Genomic DNA, 26,816 nt, shown 5'->3' on the forward strand with positions numbered 1-26,816 from the left:
TTTACTTAAACAAACATGGTAGACATAAACTAGAATATGTTTCATGCCAAATATCTAAGCTCTAGCTTTTTTGGATTTTCACAAGAAGATTTTTTATGTTTTTACAGTATACACGTACATTTGTATATATATAAGGAAAATCAATGACCCCTGGGGCCGGGCCAATTCTGACCCTAGGGGTTTTATTTCAACAAACTTGGCAGACATACACTAGAAAATGTTTCATGTCAAATACCTAAGCTCTACCTCTTTTGGATTGTCACAAGAAAGTTTTTTAATTTTTAACTATATACATGTAAATATAAGGAAAATCAATGACCCCTGGGGCCGGGCCAATTTTAATCCTAGGACATTTATTTGAACATACTTGGTAGACATCCACTAGAACATGTTTCATGCCAAATATCTAAGCTCTAGCTCTTTTGGTGTTTTACAAGACGATTTTTAAGAATTTTTTTTGTAAAAAAAATTCGTTTGACATGGCAACCAGAGTTGTTTTTGGGGGGAATTTAATTCTTTGAACAATTTTGGCAGACCTTAATGTAAGGAACATCCCTGCAAAGTTTCAACAAATTTGGCAAAGTGGTTTAGGAGGTAAAGATGTTTAAGAAATTGATGACGGACGGACGATGGATAACGGGCCATCACAAAAGCTCACCTTGAGGACCTTTCTCTCAGGTGAGCTTAAAAATATTCTCTATACAAGTATATGTATTGTAGGCACAGTATTGACTGCTATTACTAATGCATTTGAGACCAGAGGAATCTGTTTACAAAGGTTAACATACATATATTGAGTTGAATAGAGTTGAGTCAGTGATTGAGTTGAGTTGAGTTGAGTTGAGTTAAAGTTGATTGCGATGCAAACAATTGTGTAATGACATAATGTGAAAGAACTTTAAACAATAACAAGTTATGTAGATAGTTTATGATCATATGTTACATGTTGTTGTAAAGTGTGGGGTATATATGATCCGATATTACATTACGATATACATGTACAGCAGATAAATAAATAAAGTGTTTCAGAATAAATATTATTTGTCATTATCTAAATATGTTCATACTCAATTACTTACAACTGGACCAACATTTTGTTCAAGATATATTTTATAAGAATATCCAAATGATACACAATTGTTTTTTATCAATATTTGAAGTACCTGTAAATATGCCCATAGTAGACAAATCCACTTTAAGACTCTGTATAACAAGCAGCTGTAAAATGGCAATTTTAAGAAAAAAATGTTTCCAACGCCAATAAGCAACATGGAATTAAAGGATATATATACCTTTTATATATTATAATATATAATAGATTATAGATACGTGCATACATAAATCTTTTCTGTGCATAAATTGTGTAAAATTATATTGAAAGTGTCTAGAGCCTGTGCACCTAACCTGTGGCTGTGATTATTAAATTCAATAATAAAAAATCAGTAGTTGAATATTGTATGTCCGCCTTTGACCTCAAAACATGTTTGCCTGCGGTTAGAATTATAGGTCTTATGCTACATTATATAGGAATTATTATAATGTCACAATCCGATTACAGTTTTATAATTCCATTGATGCAAACATCTTGTTAGTTTTTCGCTTATTTTCTTCTTTTTCTGTCTTTGTCAGTAAAAGGAAATTGTTTTCATGGCAAGTTTACGCTTTTGAACTTTTCCACATGAATCATCTGTATAAGACAATGACGTTGAATGGCAGACACTTTCCTTGTTTGGCCTTGCCCTAAGCTTATAAATACAAGATAATACATAAGTGTTACAGACAAGTGAAATCTTGATGCTGCACACAGTTAATGTACAAAATCAGCCTTGACAATTGTTTTATATTACAGTTGAAAATCCGAAGCACTTATCAATTTTACTTGGTATGTGCTCGTTGTTTAATAAATTGCATAGTTTTATGAAAAAGTAGAACCTAATGCATAAATTCACAAAGTAATGCCATGTTTGAAATTCTGAAATGTATGTCTGTTATTAAAATGATTGAAAGGTCTGCTCGAAGTAAAATAAATTGGATAACAAGTAAAAATGAAATGCTTGATAAACCTTTAAATAAATTCAACACAAAGACAGAGGTAAAGAAAAATATCTCCGTTGCACCGAGAACATTTGCTGACATACCTAATCCTTCAAAACATTAAGTTATAAAAAAAATTATTCCTATTGAATTTTAAAACAAACTTCCATTATGATATTATATTCAATGAAGGTAAATTTTAGTTTGACAATTGTAATTTATAAGCATTCAATGTGCTCTTTATACAAAATTATCCCCGTTGCAATGAGATCCCGAATAAGTTCATTTCGCAGGCATGTATAACCTTCCATAACATTAAGATAAAAAATTCCTATCGAAATTTACAACAAACTTTTATGTTGATACAACATTTAATATATATAATTTATTTTAGTTTGATAATTGTTATCTAAAACCATACATTGTTCCTTTTATAGTTGCGCCAAGAATATGTCCGTTTTGCGGCCATTTTGTCAGCATAGAATCCTTCAAAACAACCTATTGCGCAAATGTTTGTAATACACTTCAAAACAAATTAACTTTTTCACTGAGTTATTCTATCTCATTACTTAAATGTTAATTATTTTCATGATTAAGCATACGTTGTGCCTGTTTTGCAAAAAACAAAATGTCTGTCACACCCCTGGTTCCCTGTCCAAAATATGGTTCCCGCCATTAGAATATAGACTGGCTCATTGACACGTTATTTATTAGGTAAATTAAAAAAGATAAAAATAAAAAGAATATGTTATTCAATCATGACACTTTCACTTAAGTTAAACGTTAATTTGATTCCTTAAATCTTGTTGACATGATGTGTATTAAAATAGCTATTTTTATTAGAGAATATGAAAACAGTGTAATTTTGTTAAAACAAACAAATGGACAAAAGCAAGACTAAAATTTTCTTATTGCTGAATGGAAGAATGCATATCTACAAGCACGCGGCATCTAATAATATCATTTGATTCTAGCTTATTTGTCCATTATTGTTTTTCAAATATCAACAAGCAATGTCTAGGAAAATTGTTCCGCGTTTAAAGACCAGTCATGTGCCACACCGCGTTTTCGTCAGATTTAGAGTAGCAGTTCAGTGTAAAGTACGGTGTTCCGTTAGGGTCATAGAGAGCAACATGTAACAATATGATGATGAAAAGTCTGAATAACAAAACTACAATGATAAAAAGTCGAAGGTATGATGATGAAGAGTCGGAAGTATGACAGAGGAAAGTCGTAGTAACGAAATCACGATTGTACGTACTTTCGAGCTTTTACCATCGTGGTTTCGTCATGGAAACAATATTTTAATCATTATGTATCGAAGTATTTTCTTACATTTTATTGCAACAAATGTCACTTACATTAGTCACATATACATAATTGCTAAACTAAAATTTACTGTTGGTTTAATAAACATTTAAGTACATGTGACTGTGATTTACCTCGTAATAAAAGTTTATTCAACTGTCTCGTTTAGAAAGTTCTACCGGCTTTAAATTGCAATCAATATTAATGGCTTTGATAAGTCATTCGCACAATTTAAGAATTGTGGGGGGGGGGGGGAGATACCTGTATGAGTTCATTTTACCTGTCATCACTTTTCGCTTTTGTTTTACTTAAAAAAATGAGGGACAGCCGTGGTCAAATGGCAATGGTCACACTTCTTAGGTTCATGAGAGACAAAGTGATTGCATCATAACTGGAACCAAATCAAAGTGTTTATAGGTCAAGTCACATGTTACCAGTTTTACTTTACTTTTGGTGAGTAAAAAAGGCAGCATTTTTTCAAATGTTCACACTTTTCATTTTCGATTCTAACATAATTATTTTCTTCAAAAACAAATAATGAAAAAGTAAAACTCTTTAATAAAATGAAGCCCGTTAGTATACGATTTGTTTTCAAACTGACTTTAAGGTCAAGAGAAAATAATGGTGATCCATCTGAAAAGGTATTTAGTACAGTGAAAGTGTGTATCCCGTTTCTGATTGTTTGATGCCATCGAAATAAATGCACACTTTGCAAATTACTAGTCTAAAATTATGAATGTGTCCAACAGAAAGCTCCATATATAAATGAAATTGCGTTGAAATAGCAGTGGCATAAGGAAAAGGCCTACAGAAATATAACGAAAGAGGGTTTTATTTTTTCTGGTGACAAGGGGGAATAAACCTAACTCAAGTATACACATACGCACTCACGCACACACATGCGTAAGCCGTAGATGACCGAGTCATCCGAGTCATACATATAAATTGTTTTTATCGGGTCTTGAGATCATCGAACATATTAAATGTGTCACAAATAATTTTTTATTATAAAAGACGTGGTAAGCTAGTGTACTTTATTTTGATTATCAAAATTTTGAACAACGTTACTCATACATATATTCAGTATATTGTGTAATTTATAAAAGAAAAGCTTTATGGATGTAGATAAAAACGCCGCGTAATCTGAAATTTGATTACTATAAATTACTTAAATTTATTGTCATTGAATTTCATTAATCTTTCAGACAGAATTTTGTTGCGGATTTCAAGCGAGAGACCTTTGAAGAGAACATTACAATCTTTATATATATCACTGTATGTCGTATCGTTGTTAACGTCTACTTTGCTGTCTAACGCTGGATAACAACCTCTTAATACATCTTTAGAATGATCAAGTCCGTCGTACAGACAGTATCCAAACCTGGCAATAGATTTGACAGCTAAGTCCATAATGTCTGTGTAATTCAGAGAAGCTGCGGAATTCAATACATTTAAACACTTCTTCAATGGTTTAAGATGTTCTGGAAGATGATTTGTTTGTAATGCTGTTTCTTCGGCATTTGACAACATGGACTTCATAACAGCCTTACATTTTGTTACAGTCGCTGTCACTTGATATTCCTCAGCTAAAGGGACAATACGTAGCACATTCAGTTCTGAAAAGAAAGTGGTTCATGAGTATATATGTACTCGTATACATAAGATATTATCATTCACTATTCAGTAGGTAAAGTATGTTTAGTTGACCTTTTTACAAGCTAACTTGTACATTGAAAAACAATGAAAATGTAAACTGCCAGTAAATATAAATTCAATTTCAAATTCTTGCCATTCATTTTACTTTATTTGCTGTACATATTCTGTGTTTCAATTTAGGTATGTACAATCTTGAGGTACTTGTATAATATATCAAATTTCATTCTCAAATAAGTCATATATTGTCATGAAATGGCATTACATGTTGAACCTTTTGTACAAATTAGAACATCTTAGAACTATGTTCTTATGATTTTAAAGAAACGAAACTGGCTGGCATTTAAAAAATGTAGCATGTCCTAATGTAAAGTCTGCATTTAATATACATGTGTTAGTTTACCATTATCTTAATAAATTGACGTTCATGCATCTATTTGTACATTTGCTTGTTGAAATATAGTCAGAAACAACAATATATACATTTATAACATATACTCATATATAGTTCAAACTATTAGATTACATACTTTTCCGACCATTGTCTGTGTTAATTTAACTTACCGTTTACTTCTTTTTGATATCTTGGATGAATACACAGCAGGAAGTCAAGGAAGTCTTCGTATGATTTCCAAGTCATCGCCACACGTTTCTCTTTCTTCTCTCTAAACTCATTTCTAAACATCGCTTCGAATACTGGCGAGGCTAAACATAGAAAATTCTTCGAGACATAAAGATTTTCCTTTCCAAAATATAATGTAACTTCGTCATCATATAACCCTTTCTGTGTAAACGGTTTTGGCCGAAGTAATGAATTATCAACTTTTAATTTCTTTGGCTTGCGCTCCATTTCTAATGAAATATTAAACTATCCTTGCATTTCACCTTGAAAACAACCACATGTATACACTTTTTAATCGTTTTTCTTGTATTGATCTATCTATTCAGCCTTTAAATATTCTTTCTGTTAAAAAAAGTTACCGAACTGTGTATACTTCTTTATCCGCTTGTCAATGAAAATGTATTGATCTGACAATGTTCGTATTGTTATTTACTGTGTCTTTTCAACATTACTATGATCAAATTTCGTATATTATAACTGTTGTCAACAATCTAAAATTGAATAAAAAAAGTTGTGTCTTTTTTATTTTAATAGGTCTATCTAGTCACACTCGTTATGTGCAAGTATAAATCATTTTCATAAATAACCGATAAAGTTAAGAAAATATAAGCAAAATTCAATCATCTTACCTTGACTTTTAAAGTCAATTTAAGGTCAATGTCATAGTATTCAGCATGTCGGTTTGAACACAAGTTTTGTACATGAATACCAAAATGGTGATCAAGTTCATAAAAAGCTAAAGATCAGTTCAACCTTTTAGAAGGTTTTTGTCAAAAAGGTGATTATGTCCAAATATGGAGAAAATCCGTGGATAAAATACCAAGTTATATTCATTTATAGCATAATTCAGTAAAAATTCAATAATTTGACCTTGAGTAAGTTCACCTTGAAGGTCAAGGTCAGACATTAGGCAAAGTCAGTTTAAGTTTTTTTACATGAAGGTCCTGTCCTTAAGATGTTGTGTCTAAAAATTAGGTTTATCCATTTATAAATAACAAAGTTATGGCCAGTTACAGGAAAAACAAGAGAACTTTGTTAATTTGGTTTCGCCGGTCAAGCGCATATAAATGTCAAGGTCACATCTAAATTATTCAGTTTATTTGTTTCGTAGCAAATCTTGTTTTGTCTAAGTATAAATCAAATCCGTACATTAATAACAGAATTATGACGATTTAACCAAAATTGATTAATTTGACATGGATAAAGCTCAAAGTCAGACCTTAATAAAATAAGTAATTGGGCAGATACTTGGCTTGTCAAGTTCAATCCGAGCAAAACAGAATCAATTCTTATAACTAAAAAACATCGTTCACATAATCATCCACCTCTTTTTATGAATAATCGTCAAATCTCTGAAGTAGAATCCCATAAACATCTTGGAGTTACGTTATCCAACAACGGGTCCTGGTGTGAACACATTTCTAATATTAAACACAAAGCTTGGCAAAGAATCAATATCATGCGGAAACTTAAATTTACCCTAGACAGAAAGTCCCTAGAAACTATTTACTTCTCCTTTATTAGGCCAATATTAGAGTATGCAAACGTCGTATGGGACAATTTGACACAAAAAGAGGAACTTGAATTGGAACAGATACAGTTGGAAGCAGCTCGAATCATAACTGGAGCCACCAAATTAGTCTCACTATCAAATCTGTACAAAGAAACTGGTCTTGAAACTCTTAAATCTAGATGGCTTAAACACAAATTAATAATGTACTACAAAATGAAAAACTTCCTGGTACCACCATATTTATCTTCTCTAGTCCCTGAATCTGTTGATGATGTCACTCCTTATAATCTTAGAAATGGCCATAATACCAGAAACATATATTGTAATACTCAATTCTTCTCTAAATCTTTTCTTCATGCTACGATCAGTGAATGGAACCAACTACCTGTGGAAGTCAGAAATTCAGAAAGCATCGGCATATTTAAGAAAAAACTAAATTCTACACTTTCAAAAGTACCTATATACTATTATCACGGTAACCGTAAGTCCCAAATCTTACACACACGACTTAGAACCCATTGCAGCATTCTAAAGGAAGATCTCTTCTCTAAAAACATAATTGATGACCCCTTCTGTCAGTGCGGTGAGATTGAAGATTCATGTCACTTTTTTTTTAATTGTAATCAATTTTCCCGCCAGAGAGCCATATTCAAGGAACAGCTTCAACAAATAACAACAGTTACATTGTCAACTATACTGTATGGCGATAGAGGTCTCAGCGATGAAACAAATGCCAAAATATTTGATCTTGTACATGAATATATCTCTAGCACACAGCGGTTTTGTCTTGCCTAACTCCTTACATAATTCATAAACAATATAAATGGTGTACTTACGAGCGTTTATCACGTGCTTTCATAATTCAACATTCTTTTAATTCATCCTATACTCTATTATTGTGATTTATAATTTGTCTCTTATTTAACAATAATAATAAGATACTAGGTGTTATATCCAGGATTTAAATACTCCCGATAACCACAAAAATAATTCAAATAATTTATATTGACACATAAATAAAATTTCCTTTTCTTATATAAAAATTATCACAGATATTTGCTGTGCAAAACTGACCTATCATCCCAATCAAAGACAATGGCCACTTCTCGTTCTCTGAGTTCTATAACTATCCTTCTATATATGCTTCTTCTTTACTATAATTCTTGAGTGTTCTAATCAAAAAGTTCAAACTATTTGTTCAGACTAAAGATCGAGCTTTTTTTCCCCTTCCGTACCCTCTTTATATATAATCGCACATTTGTTGTAATTCTCATTTTTTCGTCGTTTGTTGTATTTTCATTACTTATCTCACTCTTTCTAGGCGTAATAATATAATTATTTCATGTTAGTAACTAGTATACTTACAAGTACGTGTTGTTACATTGCAATTTGCTTTATTTTTACAATTTACAGGAAAGAAATCTACATAAGTCTTTGACTTCCTTTTCAATCCTGTTTATATAATGTTGTTGTATCATAATTGTATATGTTTGTATTATATGAAATAAATACTGTTTAAACCAAAGCTCAAAGTCAATGTCAGTTAAACCTTTCAGAAGGTCTTGTCCAAAAAAATATGTTTTGTCCAAGTTTGAAGATAATAATTGTTATCACTTACCAATTAATAGCAAAGTCAATAGTCATAGTCAATGTAGCAAAAATCAGTGAAAATTCAATGATTAATCTCTTATTTGTCTTAATACATATATGATAAAATGACACGTCGCGTCGTACCTTCTTGGTGTTTATTGTTCCTCCATCTTGGATGGAATCATCGTAACACGTAAAATCAGCACGTTTCACGTACCAAACAGTGTGACAATTTCAATAAAACTTTACACAATTTAAGAATATGATAAGCAGAAGATGTTTCAACAACGCTGAATGTTTGTATGTATAAAGTTCATATTTGCTGAGGGTCCATCCGCCCGTTAAGGCACAAAAGCAGCTTTCGCTGTCGAGTACGGACCCCGGACATGTCATCAGTCTTGCCCTTAAATAGTTAATTTTGAAGCATTAGTTGGTGATAATTTACCTCCATGCAATTTCCACGGAGTATTGGCAAAAGATATGATTTTGAGCCACTGTATTGCGGCCAATGAGAACCTAAATGTACAGTTACCTGAGACAGTAATGAAATGAGGTAGCCTTTAAAAGGGCTGTTGGTGCAAAAAGAGTCCCTTACAAGCCGTCATTCGTCATTTGGGGCTCGTGCACAATAGTACACCATCCTGGTCGACTCTGCCTACTTTGTAGGGCTACTCCCCTCGGCTTTAGTCGGCAGTTAACTTCATGCAAGCTAAGCCTTAACTAATACGTAACTCCGAACTGTAGAAAACATGCGAACTTGACGTCTTACACGTAGCATTGGTTCTTCAATCATCTGCTGATGCCCTGTGTCTTCTCAACGACGTACACGTTCCAAGGGGAAGAGAGAAGCAACGACGCTGAATACAAGTATCTTGGTTTATATAGATCTCATTTTGGCTACATTCTAATGTATATATTTCGTCAGCGACCTATGTAACCAATAGCATTATAAACTATTATTACTAATTGATGATGTTCTTTTATTTAACAGATCAGTTTTCGCCGATATCATTTTGTTTTTAAATTCTATACCTGAATTTATAAAGGACAGTTTGACAAATGAGGGCGGGGTCCTATAACGCAATCCCCAAAAATACCCAACAATACATGAACACCGGCAAGAAACCCAACATGGAAATGAACAAAAACAGGGGGCGTACAAACGTCTGTGAAAGGGACTCCACTGAGGTTTAAAAACCTAAAAAAAAACATAATATTTGATTTTCTTACATAAATGAGCCGGGCATTTTAAACAGAAATATATGCAAAGATAGTTAAGAAATATACTTTGAAATAAATTAAAAATCAAATTTTCTTAGCTTTTCGTAGCCCGATTTGAGTGAAGAGTGTTTAAACGCTTTTCATTTTGGGTCATATTTTACAATTTGAATAATTATTCTGGAAAAACGAAAGTGCGAATGATATGAATTTTTGCACTAAGATTAGTGGTCTTAACCTACATTAAATGGTACATTTATCTGGAAAAAATATTTTCAGTCCCATCATGCCAAAAAAACTCAGTGGAATCCCTTTAATAATTGTTAATTTCATTAGAAAATTAAGCAAAGAAAAGCAATCGACAACGGTGTTTTTGTTGTTGTTTTTTAAATGAGCTTAAACAGGAATTACATAGATGAGGGTGTAGGGACAATGGATTGGGTGGGGAAAAAAGAAAGTTAAGTGTGTTTGGAGGGAGGACAGTATTTAAAGACTTTTACTAAAACACAAGCAGTATCACCACATATAAACAAGTAACAGGGCGTACAATTAAGAAACACATGCAGCCGAGCACCGCCTTGGAATTGTCAGTAGCAAAACAACTACATGTACATCACTGGTAACTTACAAGATTTACAAGTACTTCATTCAGGGACATTTTAATACAATATCTGCTGATTTCCTTTTTCAGTTTTGGATATATCATGAACTTCAAATTTGATTTTTATATAAATTTCTTGTTCATTTTCGAATGGTTAATTTCCGGATGCTGGCGAGTTTCTTTAACATGAATTCGCTTTTCTATACATAATTGAAAAAATAGATTCCAAGTTTCAAGATTAAATAATTAATAATGATTTTTTTGTGAAAAAAAACTTTTTTCAATATCAAATTTAAGTCAATGATTATTTTGCAATTATAGAGTCAATAATTTGAATAAAGTTATACAATGGTCTGAAAATAGCATACCTGCGTTCAATATGCTAAACATATATTGACAAGTGAAGAAATGAAAGGGTTCGTAATCTTTTAATATTGCATGTTTGTGTCAATATACATGTATCGTATCAATTAATTATATCGATTTATTCAGGAAAATAAACATACTCACATATAATAGTGTCACATATGCATATAAAATACACAAAAATGCAACAAAATAATCAATAAATTGATAGTATGTTTTAAGTTACCCTAGGATTGCCCATTAAGCTAAAATCTTAATTCCGATAGCGTCAAATTACTATATTATTAACATATTACCGGTAAATTATATAATAATAAATGAATTATTTTGAAGTTAAAATAAATGGAAAAAATCTTACCAACATTATATAAAAATCAATACACATTTTTCGATGTAATAAGACAAATACACTGTACAAAAAAAACTAAAATAAATTCCGTATAAACTTATACATTATCAAATACAACATTAACATGTAAAATCTTATCACATAAGTTACACATCAATTTAATAATATATAAAGATATTACCTATGTATTCACTTTTTGTTATTTTATTATTTAAGAAAAGTTTAACATCCGTTCTTAATGTTTGGATATTTTCAATTGACCAAATGCTGTCTGGTAAAGAATTTCAGTATTTTGTGGCATTGTAGAAAAATATGTTTGTAACATGAGAATCATTTTGAGGTAAAAATAAAATTAAAATTACTCGATCTCAAATTAGATTTTCTATATGCCTTGAATAAGTCTTTTTAATAAGAAGGGCTTTTGTTAAAGTATACTTTCTGAATGTGGTTAAGTCTTAAGCTACAGTCTCACTTACATCCCAGAGCCCCGGCAGACGTCCGGGGTGATCCGGGAACGTCCGGAGTACGACCGGGAACAACCGGGGTGCATCCGTAACTCTGCCGGCAACGTCCGGGATGATCCGGGAACATCCGGCATTCGACCCCGGATGGAATAAAATATTTAATATTACCGGGGTGGTCCGGGATGATCCGGAAAGGTATAGCTTTGCCGGCTTCATCCTTAGCTCTGCCGGGAACGACCAGGGTTATACCGGGAAGCACCGTAGCTCTGCCGGCACAAACCGGGGTTTGATCCGGGGTATGATATAGCCGGTAGAGCTACGGTAGAGCCCCGGTATATGCCGGCAGAGCCCCGGTAACTACAGGCAGAGCCCCGGAGGATAAAGGTAGAGCTACGGTTGATCCCGGTAGAGCCCCGGCAAATCCCGGATCATTTCAAAAGAATAACGACAATTTGCGATGATCGCACTTGTTTGTATTAAAACCCTTCGCATTTCCCTTCTAACCAGTATGGCATAAGGATTTTTCAGAAAATCATCATGAATTACTATTCTGGAATAAGAGATATTATATTAAATAAAAATTATGTATCAATGTTATCATTTTGGGGCGTTTTCCATCCACCGGGTTCTACCGAGGCTCTGTCTGGATCTTCCTGGGCTCTGCCGGGGCTCTGCCTGGATCGACCGGGGCTCTTCCGGCGTCATCCGGGAACGACCGGGGAAGCACCGGCATGAACCGTAGCTTCACCTGGGCTCTGCCTTGATGATCCGGAGCGCATCCTGGGTGGTTAGTTGGGAACTACCGTAGTGCTGCCGGGGTAAGTGTGACCGCAACAATAATTTCACCCCGGATCGTCCCGGATCATCCCGGTAACTTACCGGGATGGTCCTGAGCTCTGCCGGGAGTAAGTGAGACCGCAGCTTTAGCTACCTAAATCAATCATTGACATTCAATATGTTAAGATCAGACAGAACCTTATTTGTTACAGAAGTCCTCGGGGTATAGTCTTTTATAAAACGCACCACCTTAGGCCTAAAAAAAAAAATAGTTTTGTTCGGGTCACCCGACCCTACCTAATAATATGCGCCGACCCTACCGTTTTTTTTTTTCGTGTCCAAAAAAAAAAATCGATGAAAATACCGTATTATTGGAGGTACGGTACGGCAGTGCTCATCCGGAAGGGCAATTCAGGCGAAAATTTCTCTGTGTATATTTCCATTTCGCTCTCTCAGTTGATCAAAGAGAAGTCAACATCGCCGATAAAATCTTAATTCCCTAAGAGTAATTACTTGCCGATGTAAAGAGCAGAGATTGTATCCGCCCATATGACGACTGCTAATTATCATTATCCAATCAGAGCGTCGCTATATAGTATAATACTACCCTTCTACCTGTATGCAAAGCGATAGACAGCCTACTCTAAACAGTAGATCATCGGCCCAAAACGGGTATATTTTGCGAGTTTAATACGGGATTTGGCGATAATTATAGATTATTTTTTTCCGATCATCTAAACACGTGCAAATCTTCCCTAATTGATATACACGCGGTGTTTAACCTGTGCAATGGGTTTTTCACGGCTATCACAAAACTGTTAGTCAATTAAAAATAATTAATTTCATTTGGATGACATCAATTAAAAATTGTAATGTCGCTCACGTCATGGCTTAGGGTGAAATGCCCAAACCTAGCAGTAAAAAAAAGTTACTGATTCTGATACACCTAATACACGCGAAAATTTAAGAAAGCCAATTCGCAAAAATCTTTATATGATTGGTATGTTGTAGAAAGTGAGAGTGTTTTGCATTGTTATCTTTGTAGAAATGCCAAATTTGACACAGCTTGTATGCACGTGGGCACGACATCCTAAAACTACGAATCATGATCGGCATGCGATCGCGTATATCATGTGCTCATGTATATAACAAAAAAAATGTCAGGAAAGAAGTGTTCTTATTGTTTCAATATATATATTTGTTTTAATGTCATAAATATGACGCTCAGATTAAGATTTATTAATATTGTAATTTTCAAAAAGCCTTATTTATAAAGATATTACCGAGTTTAACATTTCATGAAAATAAAGGGAGGTAATTAGAAATTTATTTTCTATAATTTCTCAGTTGAATTTTTCAATAAGAAATGAATGAATATAATTTAAGTGATCAAATATAATGTGCACAAATGTTTGCAGTACAAATTTTACATATTCTTCGATATTTGAAAATTGTTTTATAAGCATAATTATATGCACATAAATGTGGCATTACAACTTAGAAGATCATTAAAGAAATTTCTGTAAACAGAACAGGATAGACAGATTTTATTAATCAATATCCAATGTAACTTTATCTTCTGTTAAAAGTGAGGAAAGTAAAAATATAAAGTTAATTTATTCATCATATTTTTTCTTACACATTATTATCAATAAATCTACATGAAAATATATAAACAAATATTTAAAGAAAGCTTATAAATAGCTGATAAATAGATTGTGTTTCTATTCTAGTTAAAGGATGTATAGCCATGCATGTTAATGCATACATATTGGGATGTTTCCTTTCTGCCGATTTGGCGGATCACATCGTCAATATTTGTAAAACGGCGTGTGATCTTCACCAGAAGAACACCGAGAGTTTAAGATTGTTACACCTGAAATGTCTTTTGAAAACATAGAAGGGATGTATTTGTGCCACCCGGGAGGGATGTCAGAAATTTCCATATCTACATTTCAATATACTGGTGAATAATAATAAAAAAAAAATCCGACCTACCCTACCTATTCCTTGAGAGCATGTTACCCTAACAAAACAATTTTTTAGGCCTTATTGTGAGCTACTTGACGTTGTGCTTCAGTGACTGACTCAGTCCTTCGTACCAAGAAGAGGAAGAATAATCAAAGTGGCACAGCAAAAGGGCAGGACATGATTGTTTCTTTATTTCTTCCGATTAACAATTGTGTAACGGTATAGGTAATGTTGTTTTCCATTCGCCTTTGAAAAAATGCTCTTGACATGTTTTTTTTTCTCCTGACAGGGAACAATCGATATTCAAACCAGGATATTTACCTTTAGACGAAGAGTTTATTGTTTGATTATTACCTGAAATAGAAACTTTTGTATTTCTTTTAACTTTTGATTTAGTAACAAATAACATACATTCAGTCTTGCCCAGATGTGAGGATAATTAATTGTCAACGAACCAATCAAAACATCATTCCAAAACCTGTCTCTGTTTTTGAAGTATAATTTTTGGATCCTTGTGAAAACAGTATTGCACTATCATTTGCAAATAAAATTAACTTCAGAACCAGCATCTATACTAGTTACCATGTCATTATATATAACGTAGCAGAGAAATGGAAGAGGACCAAAAATACTGCCCAGAGGGACCCCACATCTAACAAGGCTTGATTCTGAAACAGTTTTACCGATATTTACTTTCTGATACATTCCTAACAAGTATCATTAATTAAAACCAACAAATAGATTTTACACCTTACATAGATTTAATTTATCACCCAAAATATTATGATTGACGGTATTAAGTGCTTTTTTGTAAGTCTAACATAACCATACCAGTGAGTAACTCTCTGGAGATATTTTTACAGATTCAGTCAAGTATGTAAATAAGACACGTACGTGTCAGTTCAAATGAGATTTCCGAAACCAGACTGGTGTTCGTAATTAAATGATTTTGTTCTTAAAAATGACTCCAATAGTACATGTATGTCGCAACGGGGAAGAAATGAGAATATTGAAATTGTATATTCAGTCATAAGTAACATAAAACGTATAAAGCTATAACGTGAAATAGAAATACAAAAATATATCTAATAATATGTTATTCTAGACTATTCACGTTTTTAATTTGAAAATATGTTTTAATCAATCAGAACTGATGTTTGTGTCATCAACATACTGTTTGTCAATTTCTGTCTTATAGCAAATTGAACTCACGTTTCTCGAGCGTCTTTATCAAGTCATTTCATTTCACTGCAAGATGCTAAAAATACATGCAGGAGTCCTACAAGAGTTGTCAGCAAGACAGCGCGGTGTTTGATAGTAATAAAGCTTTAAGAAGGTTACCTTCACAACAAACGTATAAGACCCGAGATAGCTAGAGCACTATTCTATTATTTGGCACCCCTTGCAGAAATATCTTGCTTACAATGTTAAAAGTGTACTCAGAGCTGCGACTGAGCATGTCTGCTATACATGTAGCGATGATTTCAACAATAGAGTCACGGATATGTTAAATATATAGGTACTACAGTGGACAACTTTCTATCAAAGAAGGGTCAATAATTCAGTAATAATTCTATACAAAAGTCAAAACAAGAACATATAATTTTGCCGAGACCTTGGCATCAATTAATTTAAAAAAAAACAACTTTTATTTTTATCCTTTTATAATACCTAGGGTAATTACGACCTCGAATTAATCAAGCACCTATATATATATTATATATAATGTTAAAACTAATTTAACATTGTTAGCTTTCCATGACAGCGCCTCCAAGTCAAAATCGTCATTTTTTGTTCAGGAGAACCAATAAATTCATGTTCAATATGCATCACCTGTTTGGCTGAAATTAATCTCCCGTCTATGCCGAAGGTCCACCTTATATACGTTAACCAGAAATATGCACCCATTATCTCTCTAATAAATGCATGTTCCTATTACTACTTTAAATTCTGTACTCATTCTTTACAAATAACACAGTTTGGAACAAACTCCCTAGCCATATTATTCGTTCACCCCATGTCCGACATAGGGTTATTTCCTGAAAACGGACAATAGTACGGTATTATAGTTTAATTGACCATGCACGGTCGTGGTTTGACTTTTGGTGTTTTTACTTTGTCATCTTTTGACTTTGTTTCTCACTGTTAACAAATTCCCCATGACTAGAAGTCTCACCTATCTTGATGTAACAGGTATTATACATTGCTATTGTACATGTATAATGTAACTATATTGTTTTTAACAAAATTTTAATAATAACTTTATATAAAATTGTAATATTCAACCTTCTATGTTAAGGTTTAGTTAATAAAAGTGTAAGCCACTAAATTCCACTTACTTTATATTAAAGGCACCCTTTAATGTTTATGTATAACTTATGTAAAAAAAAATAATTTCTTTCAAAAATTGAAATGTATTATATTGCAAGTTATATATTAATAATGTATTAGGCCTACTTAAAGTAAAAATTGTAATGTATTTTACAGGTCACCTTGTAATTCAACTTGTAACTCACCTTGAAACTTATGTTTAAAAATTGAAAAAAAGTAGTTTACCAAGTAAAATAAACTTTTGTGTAAAATACATGTATATGTAATCACGGTAATATAAATCCGTGATGTAATGTACTCATATCAGGTGTTTTTATAAACAAAATAATCAATATTAATTAAAACTGCTACATAATGTTGCTTTTTTATGTTTTAAACCATCATTTAAATATAACCAAAACCTAACCAAAACAACATTGACATGCTTAAATTTCTGGACACATACTTTTCATTCGCCTGTTTCTAGTACTAACAATCGTGATGTAACGCTTGAGTAAGAAATTAGCGGTATTCAACCTTTTAGTTTTCGTGTAAAGTCACATGATACACACGTGACGTGTATCCGATAAATTTGGAAGTATTCCAAATGGAACATAATGAGAAATCCCCGGATGTGGACGTCATAGTAAAACAAAACGGAAAAGACACAAATACATAAATTACGTGTTGAAAGGAAACATTTTAAGGTTTTGACTGTGATAGTTCAATTAAGTGACTTTCAATCTACGTTTATAATGTCAACACCAGCAAGAAGAAGATTAATGAGAGACTTTAAAAGGTAAATTATGTGTGACCTACGGTTTGTTTTCAGCTGAAAAAATGGCTGCCGTTGACTAATAATACGCAAATAAACATTCTGTTTACTGTCATTATAACGTGAACTTTTCGTTTTTACAGATTACAGGAAGATCCTCCAGCTGGTGTTAGTGGTGCTCCAACAGACAACAATATTATGCTATGGAACGCTGTTATATTTGGGTAAAAAATACTTGTTTGTTATTGAAACTGAAAGTGATGTCATCAAAGTAATGGAATTCCATATTGACCGAACACCAAACACATTACTCATGTTTTGTTGGTTTTTATTAATTAAATAACGTTTATGTCAAAATATCTATGATAAATAGAAAGGGAGTGTAGAAAAGATTTTGTTGATCCACTATTCATTCTAGTTCTTAAAGTTCCATTTGTTTAGATACATAATATGAAATTAGGCGAAGCCTATGAACGGGGAAGTTGGTAAAAAATCCCTTCATTTTTCCATTTTAAAGGTGTCATTTGGTATTATAATTTATATGTACCCGCTTCCATTTATTCTCGGAACACTCAGCGATGATTATTAATCCGAAAAGTTGAGATTTGTTCGGTAATTGGAATACACCGCCTTTTTATCACTGAGTTACATTGTAAATGGCGGCGCCTAACTAGAACTGGCACTGAAAATTTCATTGATAGGAAAAGAATTCTATATATTTTTTAATTGTTTTTTTATTTGATTTTCTTTTAAATACACACATGTAGTCTATAGTCAGGCAAGTCAAAGCCCGGGTCCACTTGGCGAGACTGGGCTTTGACTTCCCGTATGAAATCTGATGTTATCCACAATCGTTATGCTTGTTTGGTTCCAATAAACAGACCAATCCCAGTCAAAAGTACAGTCATAATTTTGCAATTCCGAACAAAAGAATCACAAATATATCACTATGAGTTATTATAATAATACACGGATTGAGTGTCAAACAATGTGTTGAAATATATACTGAGATGAAGCTAAGATCACAAGCTTTTCATTGATGTAAAAAAAAATAAAAAAAATGGGACAATAATTGCCCCAAACTAGCATTTTAAAAACTGTCCAATTTGTATTGTTTTAGCATTAATTAGAGATATCAATTTTACTCAAGAACTTGTGTTTTTTCACTCGATATACCTCGGTTACTTAATTAGTTCATATAGAGACTGTCAATGGGTGTATTGTTGAGTAATGAATCCCTCAAAAATAATCAATTCAAATTTAGAATGTGCCACTGGTACATTAACCAGCATAATTGAAATATTTAAAAAGAAACAAAAATGGAGACATTGATCTATATGGAAAGATAAATAAAAACAAGAAATATGATTATATAGAATTTGCTTAAACTTTGTTATCAACAAATCACAGTTTTGGTTGGTAATTCACATTGCACATGTTTTCAAATTAGACTTGACCTGGATCCTTTCTCAAGTAAATAAAAAATGCCTGTGATATTTTTATTAACATGTTAGGCTAGAATAATCAATTTAGTACTAAAATTTAGTAAACATAAATCCATAGTGACGTACTGACACTACAAATGATAAAATTACTAAAATTGTCAGTTACCTTGCTTAACTAAAATAAACTGAACAGTACTGTAAATTAATTGATTAGAAATAAAATATAAAGAACAGTCTACTATTGCTTGATTTCCAAGTCTGTGTTGTAAACCAGTAACACGAAGAAATTGGTCTGTTTTTTTTTTCTAAAAAAAAAAAAACAACTAAATTTTCTACACACTGCCAATGTACCAGAAAAAAGATAATTTAAAGTGTTTGTTGTGTTTTAGAAGACATTTCAAATACTTACAACAGTGGGGTTACTTCTGTTTACACTGTGGCAGTTTTGGGTAATCAGCTATAGACAAGCAAAAGGAATGACAAAAACGGATTTTCAATATTTTTTATGTGCGAAAGGTGCATTATTTTATTCAAAGATGATCCATTTTATATGATGTCTGTTTTTACTTTTCAGTCCACATGATACACCATTTGAGGATGGAACTTTCAAATTAACTATAGAATTCACAGAAGAATATCCTAATAAACCCCCTACTGTTCGATTTGTTTCTAAAATGTTTCATCCAAATGGTAAGCTATTTTACAATTTTAATAGAACTTTTAAATGGTAACCATGATCGAGTGTGCTGAATTAAAATCACTTAGCCCCTGCAGATGTTGTTTTTAGCTCACCTGTCACAAAGTGACAGGGTGAGCTTTTGTGATCGCTTTTCGTCCGTCCGTCCGTAAACTTTTACCTTATATGACATCTCCTCATAAACCAGTAAGCAAATTTCATCCAAACTTCACAGGAATGTTCCTTTGGTGGTCACCTTTAAAAATTGTTCAAAGAATTTAATTCCATGCAGAACTCTGGTTGCCATGGCAACCGAAAGAAAAAACTTTAAATATCTTCTTTTAAAAAACCATAAGAGCTAGAGCTTAGATATTTGGCATGAAACATCTTCTAGTGAGTGTCTACCAAGTTTGTTCAAATAAAAGCCCTGGGGTCAAAATTGGCCCCGCCCCAGGGGGTCATTGATTTTCCTTATATGCATATAGTAAAAACTTAAAAAATCTTCTTTTAAAGAACCCAAAGAGCTAGAGCTAAGATATTTAGCATGAAACATCTTCTAATGGGTGTCTACCAAGTTTGTTCAAATAAAAGCCCTGGGGTCAAAATTGGCCCCGCCCCAGGGGGTCATTGATTTTCCCTATATGCATATAGTAAAAACTTAAAATATCTTCTTTTAAAGAACTCAAAGAGCTATGGCTAAGATATTGAGCATCAAACATGTTCTAATAGGTGTCTACCAAGTTTGTTCAAATAAAAGCCCTGGGGTCAAAATTGGCCCCGCCCCAGGGGGTCATTGATATCTTCTTTTAAAGAACCAAAAGAGTTAGAGCTAAGATATTTAGCATGAAACATGTTCTAATAAGTGTCTAGTCTACCAAGTTTGTTCAAATAAAAGCCCTGAGGTCAAAATTGGCCCCGCCCCTGGGGGTCATTGATTTTCCCTATATGCATATAGTAAAAACTTTAAAAATCTTCTTTTAAAGAACTCAAAGAGCTATGGCTAAGATATTTAGCATCAAACATGTTCTAATAGGTGTCTACCAAGTTTGTTCAAATAAAAGACCTGGGTTCAAAATTGGCCCCGCCCCTGGGGTCATTGATTTTTTTTATATGTGTATAGCAAAAACTTAAAATCTTCTTTGAAAAAACCCAAATAGCTAGAGTTTGGATATTAAGCATGAAACATCTTCTAGTAAGTGTCTACAAAGTTTGTTCAAATAAAAGCCCTGGGGTCAAAACTGGCCCGGCCCCAGGGGTGTCATTGTTTTTAACTTTATGTGTATAGTAAAAACTTTAAAAAAATCTTCTTTTAAAAAGCCCAATGAGCTAGAGCTTAGATGTTTAGCATGAAACATCTTCTTATGGGTGTCTACCAAGTTTGTGCAAATAAAAGCCCTTGGGTTAAATTGGCCCTGCAACGTTGGTGGGGGTTGGGGGGGGCCTATATACAGGTGAGCGACCTCAGGGCCATCATGGCCCTCTTGTTAAATCTACCTACAGATGAATTATTAATGTGAGGAAGTTGTGGTACTGTGGTGACTTGATAAAGCTGCTTGCTCATATCAGAAATTATGTGCTTATTAGTGACGAGTATTATGATTGATGTATTTATATATCCATTGTCTTTGTAATAAAAGAAATTGATGGTAGTTTTCTGTATATTCTTTCCAAAATCAATTTTTTGTTTGGCAGAATTTGAAGGTATTGTGTTCAAATATGGTCATCTAGCTGTATTAAGTGATATATTATTATACGGTATCCTGTCTATATTTCTAATATATATTGAAACCATAACTACAGTGGTTTTTTTCTTTATATAACTACTACCCTAAAACGGTACCATTCCCAATAGAAAATAGACATTAAAATTCCCAATTTCCAATGTTAAATTCCCAAAATGGCTGTTCAAAATGCCCACAAGGCCAAGTGATTTTTCTAAAATCATTTAAATCCAACATATTCATATAAATCACCACTCAATAGTTCTATCTGGACAGTAAAAGCTGTTAGCTATCTTTATTCATGATGCCTAATCTCATTTGTAGCTGAAAAAAATGCATTAAAAAATTCCCAATTTTAGTCAAAATAACGCATTTTTTCCCAATCAGTCTGGTACTGGCACCATTCCCAAAGTAGAGAAAAAAAACACTGAACTATGTCTCCTAATATGACACCAGCATCAGTGTGTGTGCTTAGTTGCCAAGAAGCAGCCCTGAAAGTGGTTGAAATAAGCTTTAAATTTTCTTAATCTTTACAATCATGCATTTACAAATAAAGATTATACTTATTGACACAAATCATTTTTGTTTATTGTCAAGATTTCTGTCATTTTTGTATCTTTCCATCTTAATGGTTTTCTTTTTTCAGTTTATGCGGATGGAAGTATATGTTTAGATATTTTACAAAATAGATGGAGTCCTACTTATGATGTTTCTGCCATTTTAACTTCTATACAGGTATAAAAATTATAATTTTAAGATTTTGCTAAACATGTATAAAAATTTGTCAGCAATTCTTTGAATGTATAAATATTAAAGAAGATTCAACTTTAAGAAATCAAGAATAATCTGCTGTGTTGTGAGTAAATTTTATCCCTCCAAATGAATTTGATGAATTTTCGGAGCCAGTTTAGTGTATAGAATTTGAGTTTAATTTGGTTAACATGTTTATTTGTTTAGATAATTTTGGATAGTTGCTTTATGTTTCCAATGTGTAATAAAGGCGTATTAATAGGTTGGTGATTCTACTTGAGATTTGTAAAAAAATAAGCTCTTCTCTTATGTGTGTAATAGACCTGAGAGCCCTGTTTGTCCAGCATTGCTTATGTCATTATTATAAAATCAAAATGTTCAAATTGAGCATGCAACATTATTGATAGGATACTTTGCAAAGATATACATGCTGATTTTGTTCTTTTTGGTAACTTGAGCAAGAACATTATTATTAAAATTGCCGAAAAGTTTATAAACTGGTACAGTTTTTGGTATTACTTTTAAGAGTCTTTGTCTTGATTATTATTTCTAGCTTACTACATGTAGGTCACTTTTTACTGACTTAGCAAGACTTTAAAATAGAAAAGTGTTTATAGTTAGTCCTCATATTCAAGGAATTTAAAAAAAAACAAAACTGATGATGAAATGACCCTAGCATTTGTTAATTCAGGTCATTATTGTCATAATGACTAAGTAAATGTACAAATAATAAAGAATAGAAAATATGCTTATTGGTATTTAACTTAATAAAGATTAATATGACTGTGTTGTGATAACATGTAGAGAATCTGAAAGAAACTGCCAATATGTTTACATCAAGTCCACATGTTTATTTGTCCATTGTTTGTGTCAGTTAGTATATGTGTAGATTAATATGTCATCATTCCATTTGTCATCATGATCACCATCATCATTCCACTTTAACCCTGTCACCAAACAAATAAACTTGTTGATTGTCTCAAAATATATCCCAGTTAACAGTTTAATTGATTATGATCGGATACATTTTATGGGGCACTTCAAAGTTTTTTGCTTTTTTTTACAATTTTTTTAGGAAAAAATGTGTTTGTGGGAATAATTACTTATATGATGTTTTTGAAAAAAAATCTAATGGTTTGTGTTAGAAATGTTTGAAAATGAGAAAAAGGTTTGAAATTTTAAGAAATATTTTTTTCTTGATTATTAATTTATTAATTAAACTTATTTTTTAGTCTCTACTTCACGACCCCAATCCAAATAGTCCAGCTAACAATGAAGCGGCCCAGTTGTATAGGGAAAATCGTCGGGAATACGAGAAAAAAGTCGCTGCAATAGTTCAAGAGAGTTGGAATGATGATGATGAAGATGATGATGACAACGCATAGCATTCAGTGATAACATAGACCTGACCTTTTCAAAAAAAAAATATAACTTTGTGGTGATGATATAATGTTACACTTCGACGTCTTTCAAAATGTTGAAAGATCTGCGACTGGAAGTTTTTTGTGATCATATACAAGATATTCCAGTTCCTCCCCAAGTTTTATTAAGGGAATAATTATGATATTCACATTATTCCATTTTAACTTTATGTAAATTTGTTGTGTAACAGAGTACGCAATAAGTGTATGGACATTTAACAAACAAAAAATAGTAATACAAAAGTGAATTGAAAATCAGTTTTACATCACCTTTAATTATAAGACAGACTTGGGTTTTGTTTTCCTGTCTTAAAAAATGGCACATTCAGTAAAATTTTAGTTTTGAACTTTTGAGACCAACAAAATGTTTTGACAATTTTTTTTGTATCAGAGATGACAGTATCCCTATGATATGGCACTAAATTACCTACAAACTTGTTAGATGTATAATTTAAAAAACTTCTGAATTGTATAAAGGAAATATTTAAAAAAAAGGGGAAAAAAAACATTTAGTTGCCAGGCTTTTATTCATGCACCATTGGTATGGTTAAAGAGTGACACCCCACCCTGTTCTGGCTCTAGTATTATTATAACAGTAGTGTCAGTGGTATTCATCATCTTATAGTCACATGATTTAGTTGTTGCTAAATGTACAAACATTTATTATGATAATAACCGTATCTGTTTTACTTATAACTCAAAACTCCCCCAACAAAGTCTGCTTCAGCCATATTCATGTATTACGAAACAAATTTGTGCTATTTTTATGAAAACATTTGTTATGAATGAACATTAAGATTTGATTTTTCAGTCTCAAGTTTTAGATAAGGGTGCCTACATATTTTTTTTTCTGTATAAGGGTAGGTTTCAGATTTTTTTTTTTTTTTAGCTTTTTTCTTCAAATTTTTTTTTTTGTAAACTGCTTGTTGCTTGAAAATAATATATTTGAAATATGTATAACATCTTTATACCTAAGCATTACCTTGCTGTACTTGGAAGTGATTATCCTTTGCCGCCATTAACTGTAGAGATGCCAGTCTGTATATCAATGCAGTCTGACCAGGCTCTAGTCTATAATATTGCCTTACTAACTTGAAATTTTCATCTTGCTATCCCTTAAATTGATAATGGACTGTTCCAAATTCAAAGCAGGGCAAATCCATTATACAATTTCAGCAGAGTAAGGATTATGGGGCTATTTTGATTGGATGGCATTAGTTATTCAGTGTTCGGGACATTTAGTACTGTATTGATTGTTTTATTATTTAATAGTCCTTACTTGATGAACCAAACCCAAACAGTCCTGCAAATAATCTGGCGGCACAGTTATATCAAGAAAATCGTAGGGAATACGAGAAGAAAGTGAAAGCCATAGTTGAGGAGAGCTGGATATATCATGGGGAAGTGGCCAGTTGAAAATGTACATAAATTATGGTGGATTTGGGTGAAACACTGCTAAAAGTGGTGATCCATGATAACAACAAGCTGTAAAAATTACTAATGCTCACTTTTGAATGCAAAATGTATTGCCTTAAATGTGAAATGTAAGTTTTTGTGAGATCAGGTTAAATATTTAGAGATTGGACTGAACAAATATTTTTGGGATACACTTGAGCATGTGTATTGTGTTTTCATGAATGATCTTTTGTTTTGTTTAAGTAAACCTTTAAGAAACACTAAGTTTGTTGTTTACATGAAAAGTTTTGTCAGTTTATTAATTAAAATGGAATAATGCAGTTGCTTTAAACATGTATACAATCAATGTGTAAACTTGTATATTCCATGTGGACAATTTGTATGAACCCTTTTTTTCTGGCTGAAAATTTGTATGTACTTAATTGTTAATATCTGTGGCTGAAAGTGGACATTGTATAAGTTTATGATCACAGAGTTTTAAGGCTTAACATGTAGGGATATATTAAATAGAGGTAACTACCTGGCTCAGCAGTAAAACAGCATGTTGCCCTTAAAGATGATTTTAGTATATTCTGTTAAAGTCAAACTTATTTTCTTTTTGTTAATAATTACAATAGTTGTTATGATTTTATTGTTTGTAATTTGATAAAAAAAAGTATTTTAAGTTATTTGTTTTTTAAGAGGCAGTGTTCCTTGAATGAGGAAGGTTTTTGTTTAGTTTGGTTGGGGATTTTGGAAGAGGGGACTGATTTGAGTAAGGGGCAGTTAAGTGGTGTGGATAAAGTCGGGTGTCTGTAGTAAATATTACCATGGACTCTTTATGAGAAAAAATTATATTTTTTTAATGATAATAAGAAAAAATACAGTTTCTGCATTGGTTTTATTTTAAATTCTGGTCATTCTTTGTTTTTAATATTGATTTTTTTTGTATTTTGAAGACTAGGCCTTAATTTATAGTAAATTGAGATCCGATTTAAAGTTTTTTTTCCCCTAAAGATTACTTTAAAAAAACACACCAAAAAGATGGCAGAAATAAGTCATTCAAAAATAATATTTTAAGTCATATTCAACTTTTATATTAAGGTGTTAGATGAAGTGAGCATAATGCATAAAAAGTAACTCTGTAAAGGGGTGTGTGTAATTTTACCAAATTAATTATATTTCTATCTTATCAATTTCAAAACCTGAACATGTCTTTTGTTTTATAAATAAGCTGGCCATTCGTATTTCGTGTAGTACTAGTACATGTAAATTATTAAATGTATTTGGATTACCTCCCTTTAAGTAATAGCATAGCAAATTATTACAAAATTACAACTGTGACAGTAACTTGTGATGGACAAATTCCTTGATTTTATCAGAATCAGGATTGGATCTCTGCATAATTTAGAATAGGAATGCCCAGCCTATTTAGTTGAATATAGGTGTGAAAGATTTGTATTTGTGTATAGCTACATGGTTTTCCTAAATGTTTCATTGTGATATAGGAAACTCATCTTGTTGTTTTGTAATGTTTTATTTTATCTGGTATGCAAATTGGGTGTACCAGTACCATTTTTGAATAAACATCTTTATTGTAAAAATAAGTTTTTTGTTGTTGATTTATTGTTTTAAGAAATTGTTTGGAATGAGCCATTTCGGATATTGAGCAATTTCGGATATCTCCACATTTGCTCTTCATATATTATAATATATTCATACTTCCGTCTTGCTTGCATGGTCCTTCTTAACATTTTTAAGAATATTCAGGTTTACCACTGATACCGACAAGTGTGACGATAGCTAGAATAGAAAAAGGGGTTGCCATGACGTCCCATGCACCTTTGCTGGGTATTC

At 32.3% G+C, this 26,816-nt stretch overlaps 2 protein-coding genes across 3 annotated transcripts; one reads left to right on the forward strand and one right to left on the reverse strand.

Moving 5' to 3' along the window:
* Positions 1-4,459: 4,459 nt before the first annotated feature.
* On the reverse strand, positions 4,460-5,992 carry LOC132734091 (uncharacterized). The gene is made up of 2 exons (XM_060720810.1): positions 5,560-5,992; positions 4,460-4,958 (listed from the first exon to the last, which is right to left on the reverse strand). The coding sequence occupies exons 1-2, from the start codon at positions 5,843-5,845 to the stop codon at positions 4,507-4,509; spliced, it is 738 nt and encodes a 245-aa protein (XP_060576793.1). The 5' UTR covers positions 5,846-5,992; the 3' UTR covers positions 4,460-4,506.
* Positions 5,993-17,371: 11,379 nt separating this feature from the next.
* Positions 17,372-26,566, forward strand: LOC132734090 (ubiquitin-conjugating enzyme E2-17 kDa). 2 transcript variants are annotated; one of them, XM_060720809.1, is made up of 5 exons: positions 17,372-17,575; positions 17,695-17,775; positions 19,571-19,686; positions 22,040-22,128; positions 24,837-26,566. In XM_060720809.1, exons 1-5 carry the CDS (start codon positions 17,532-17,534, stop codon positions 24,978-24,980), a joined length of 474 nt encoding a protein of 157 aa, XP_060576792.1. In that variant the 5' UTR covers positions 17,372-17,531; the 3' UTR covers positions 24,981-26,566. The 2 variants fall into 2 exon arrangements, with proteins under 2 accessions (XP_060576792.1, XP_060576791.1); XM_060720808.1 differs by lacking the exon at positions 24,837-26,566 and adding an exon at positions 23,376-24,290.
* Positions 26,567-26,816: the final 250 nt, after the last annotated feature.

This window comes from Ruditapes philippinarum, unplaced genomic scaffold (assembly GCF_026571515.1).
Source record: "Ruditapes philippinarum isolate M1 unplaced genomic scaffold, ASM2657151v2 ctg593_1_1_1_1, whole genome shotgun sequence".
NCBI lineage: Eukaryota > Metazoa > Mollusca > Bivalvia > Venerida > Veneridae > Ruditapes > Ruditapes philippinarum.

Coding starts and splice junctions, on each gene's coding strand:
- LOC132734090 (XM_060720808.1), top strand. CDS start 17,532: ATGTCAACACCAGCAAGAAGAAGATTAATGAGAGACTTTAAAAG. Junction 17,576..17,694: donor TTAATGAGAGACTTTAAAAG/GTAAATTATGTG, acceptor TCGTTTTTACAG/ATTACAGGAAGATCCTCCAG. Junction 19,687..22,039: donor TAAAATGTTTCATCCAAATG/GTAAGCTATTTT, acceptor TTCTTTTTTCAG/TTTATGCGGATGGAAGTATA.
- LOC132734091 (XM_060720810.1), bottom strand. CDS start 5,845: ATGGAGCGCAAGCCAAAGAAATTAAAAGTTGATAATTCATTACTTCGG. Junction 4,959..5,559: donor ATATCAAAAAGAAGTAAACG/GTAAGTTAAATT, acceptor CTTTCTTTTCAG/AACTGAATGTGCTACGTATT.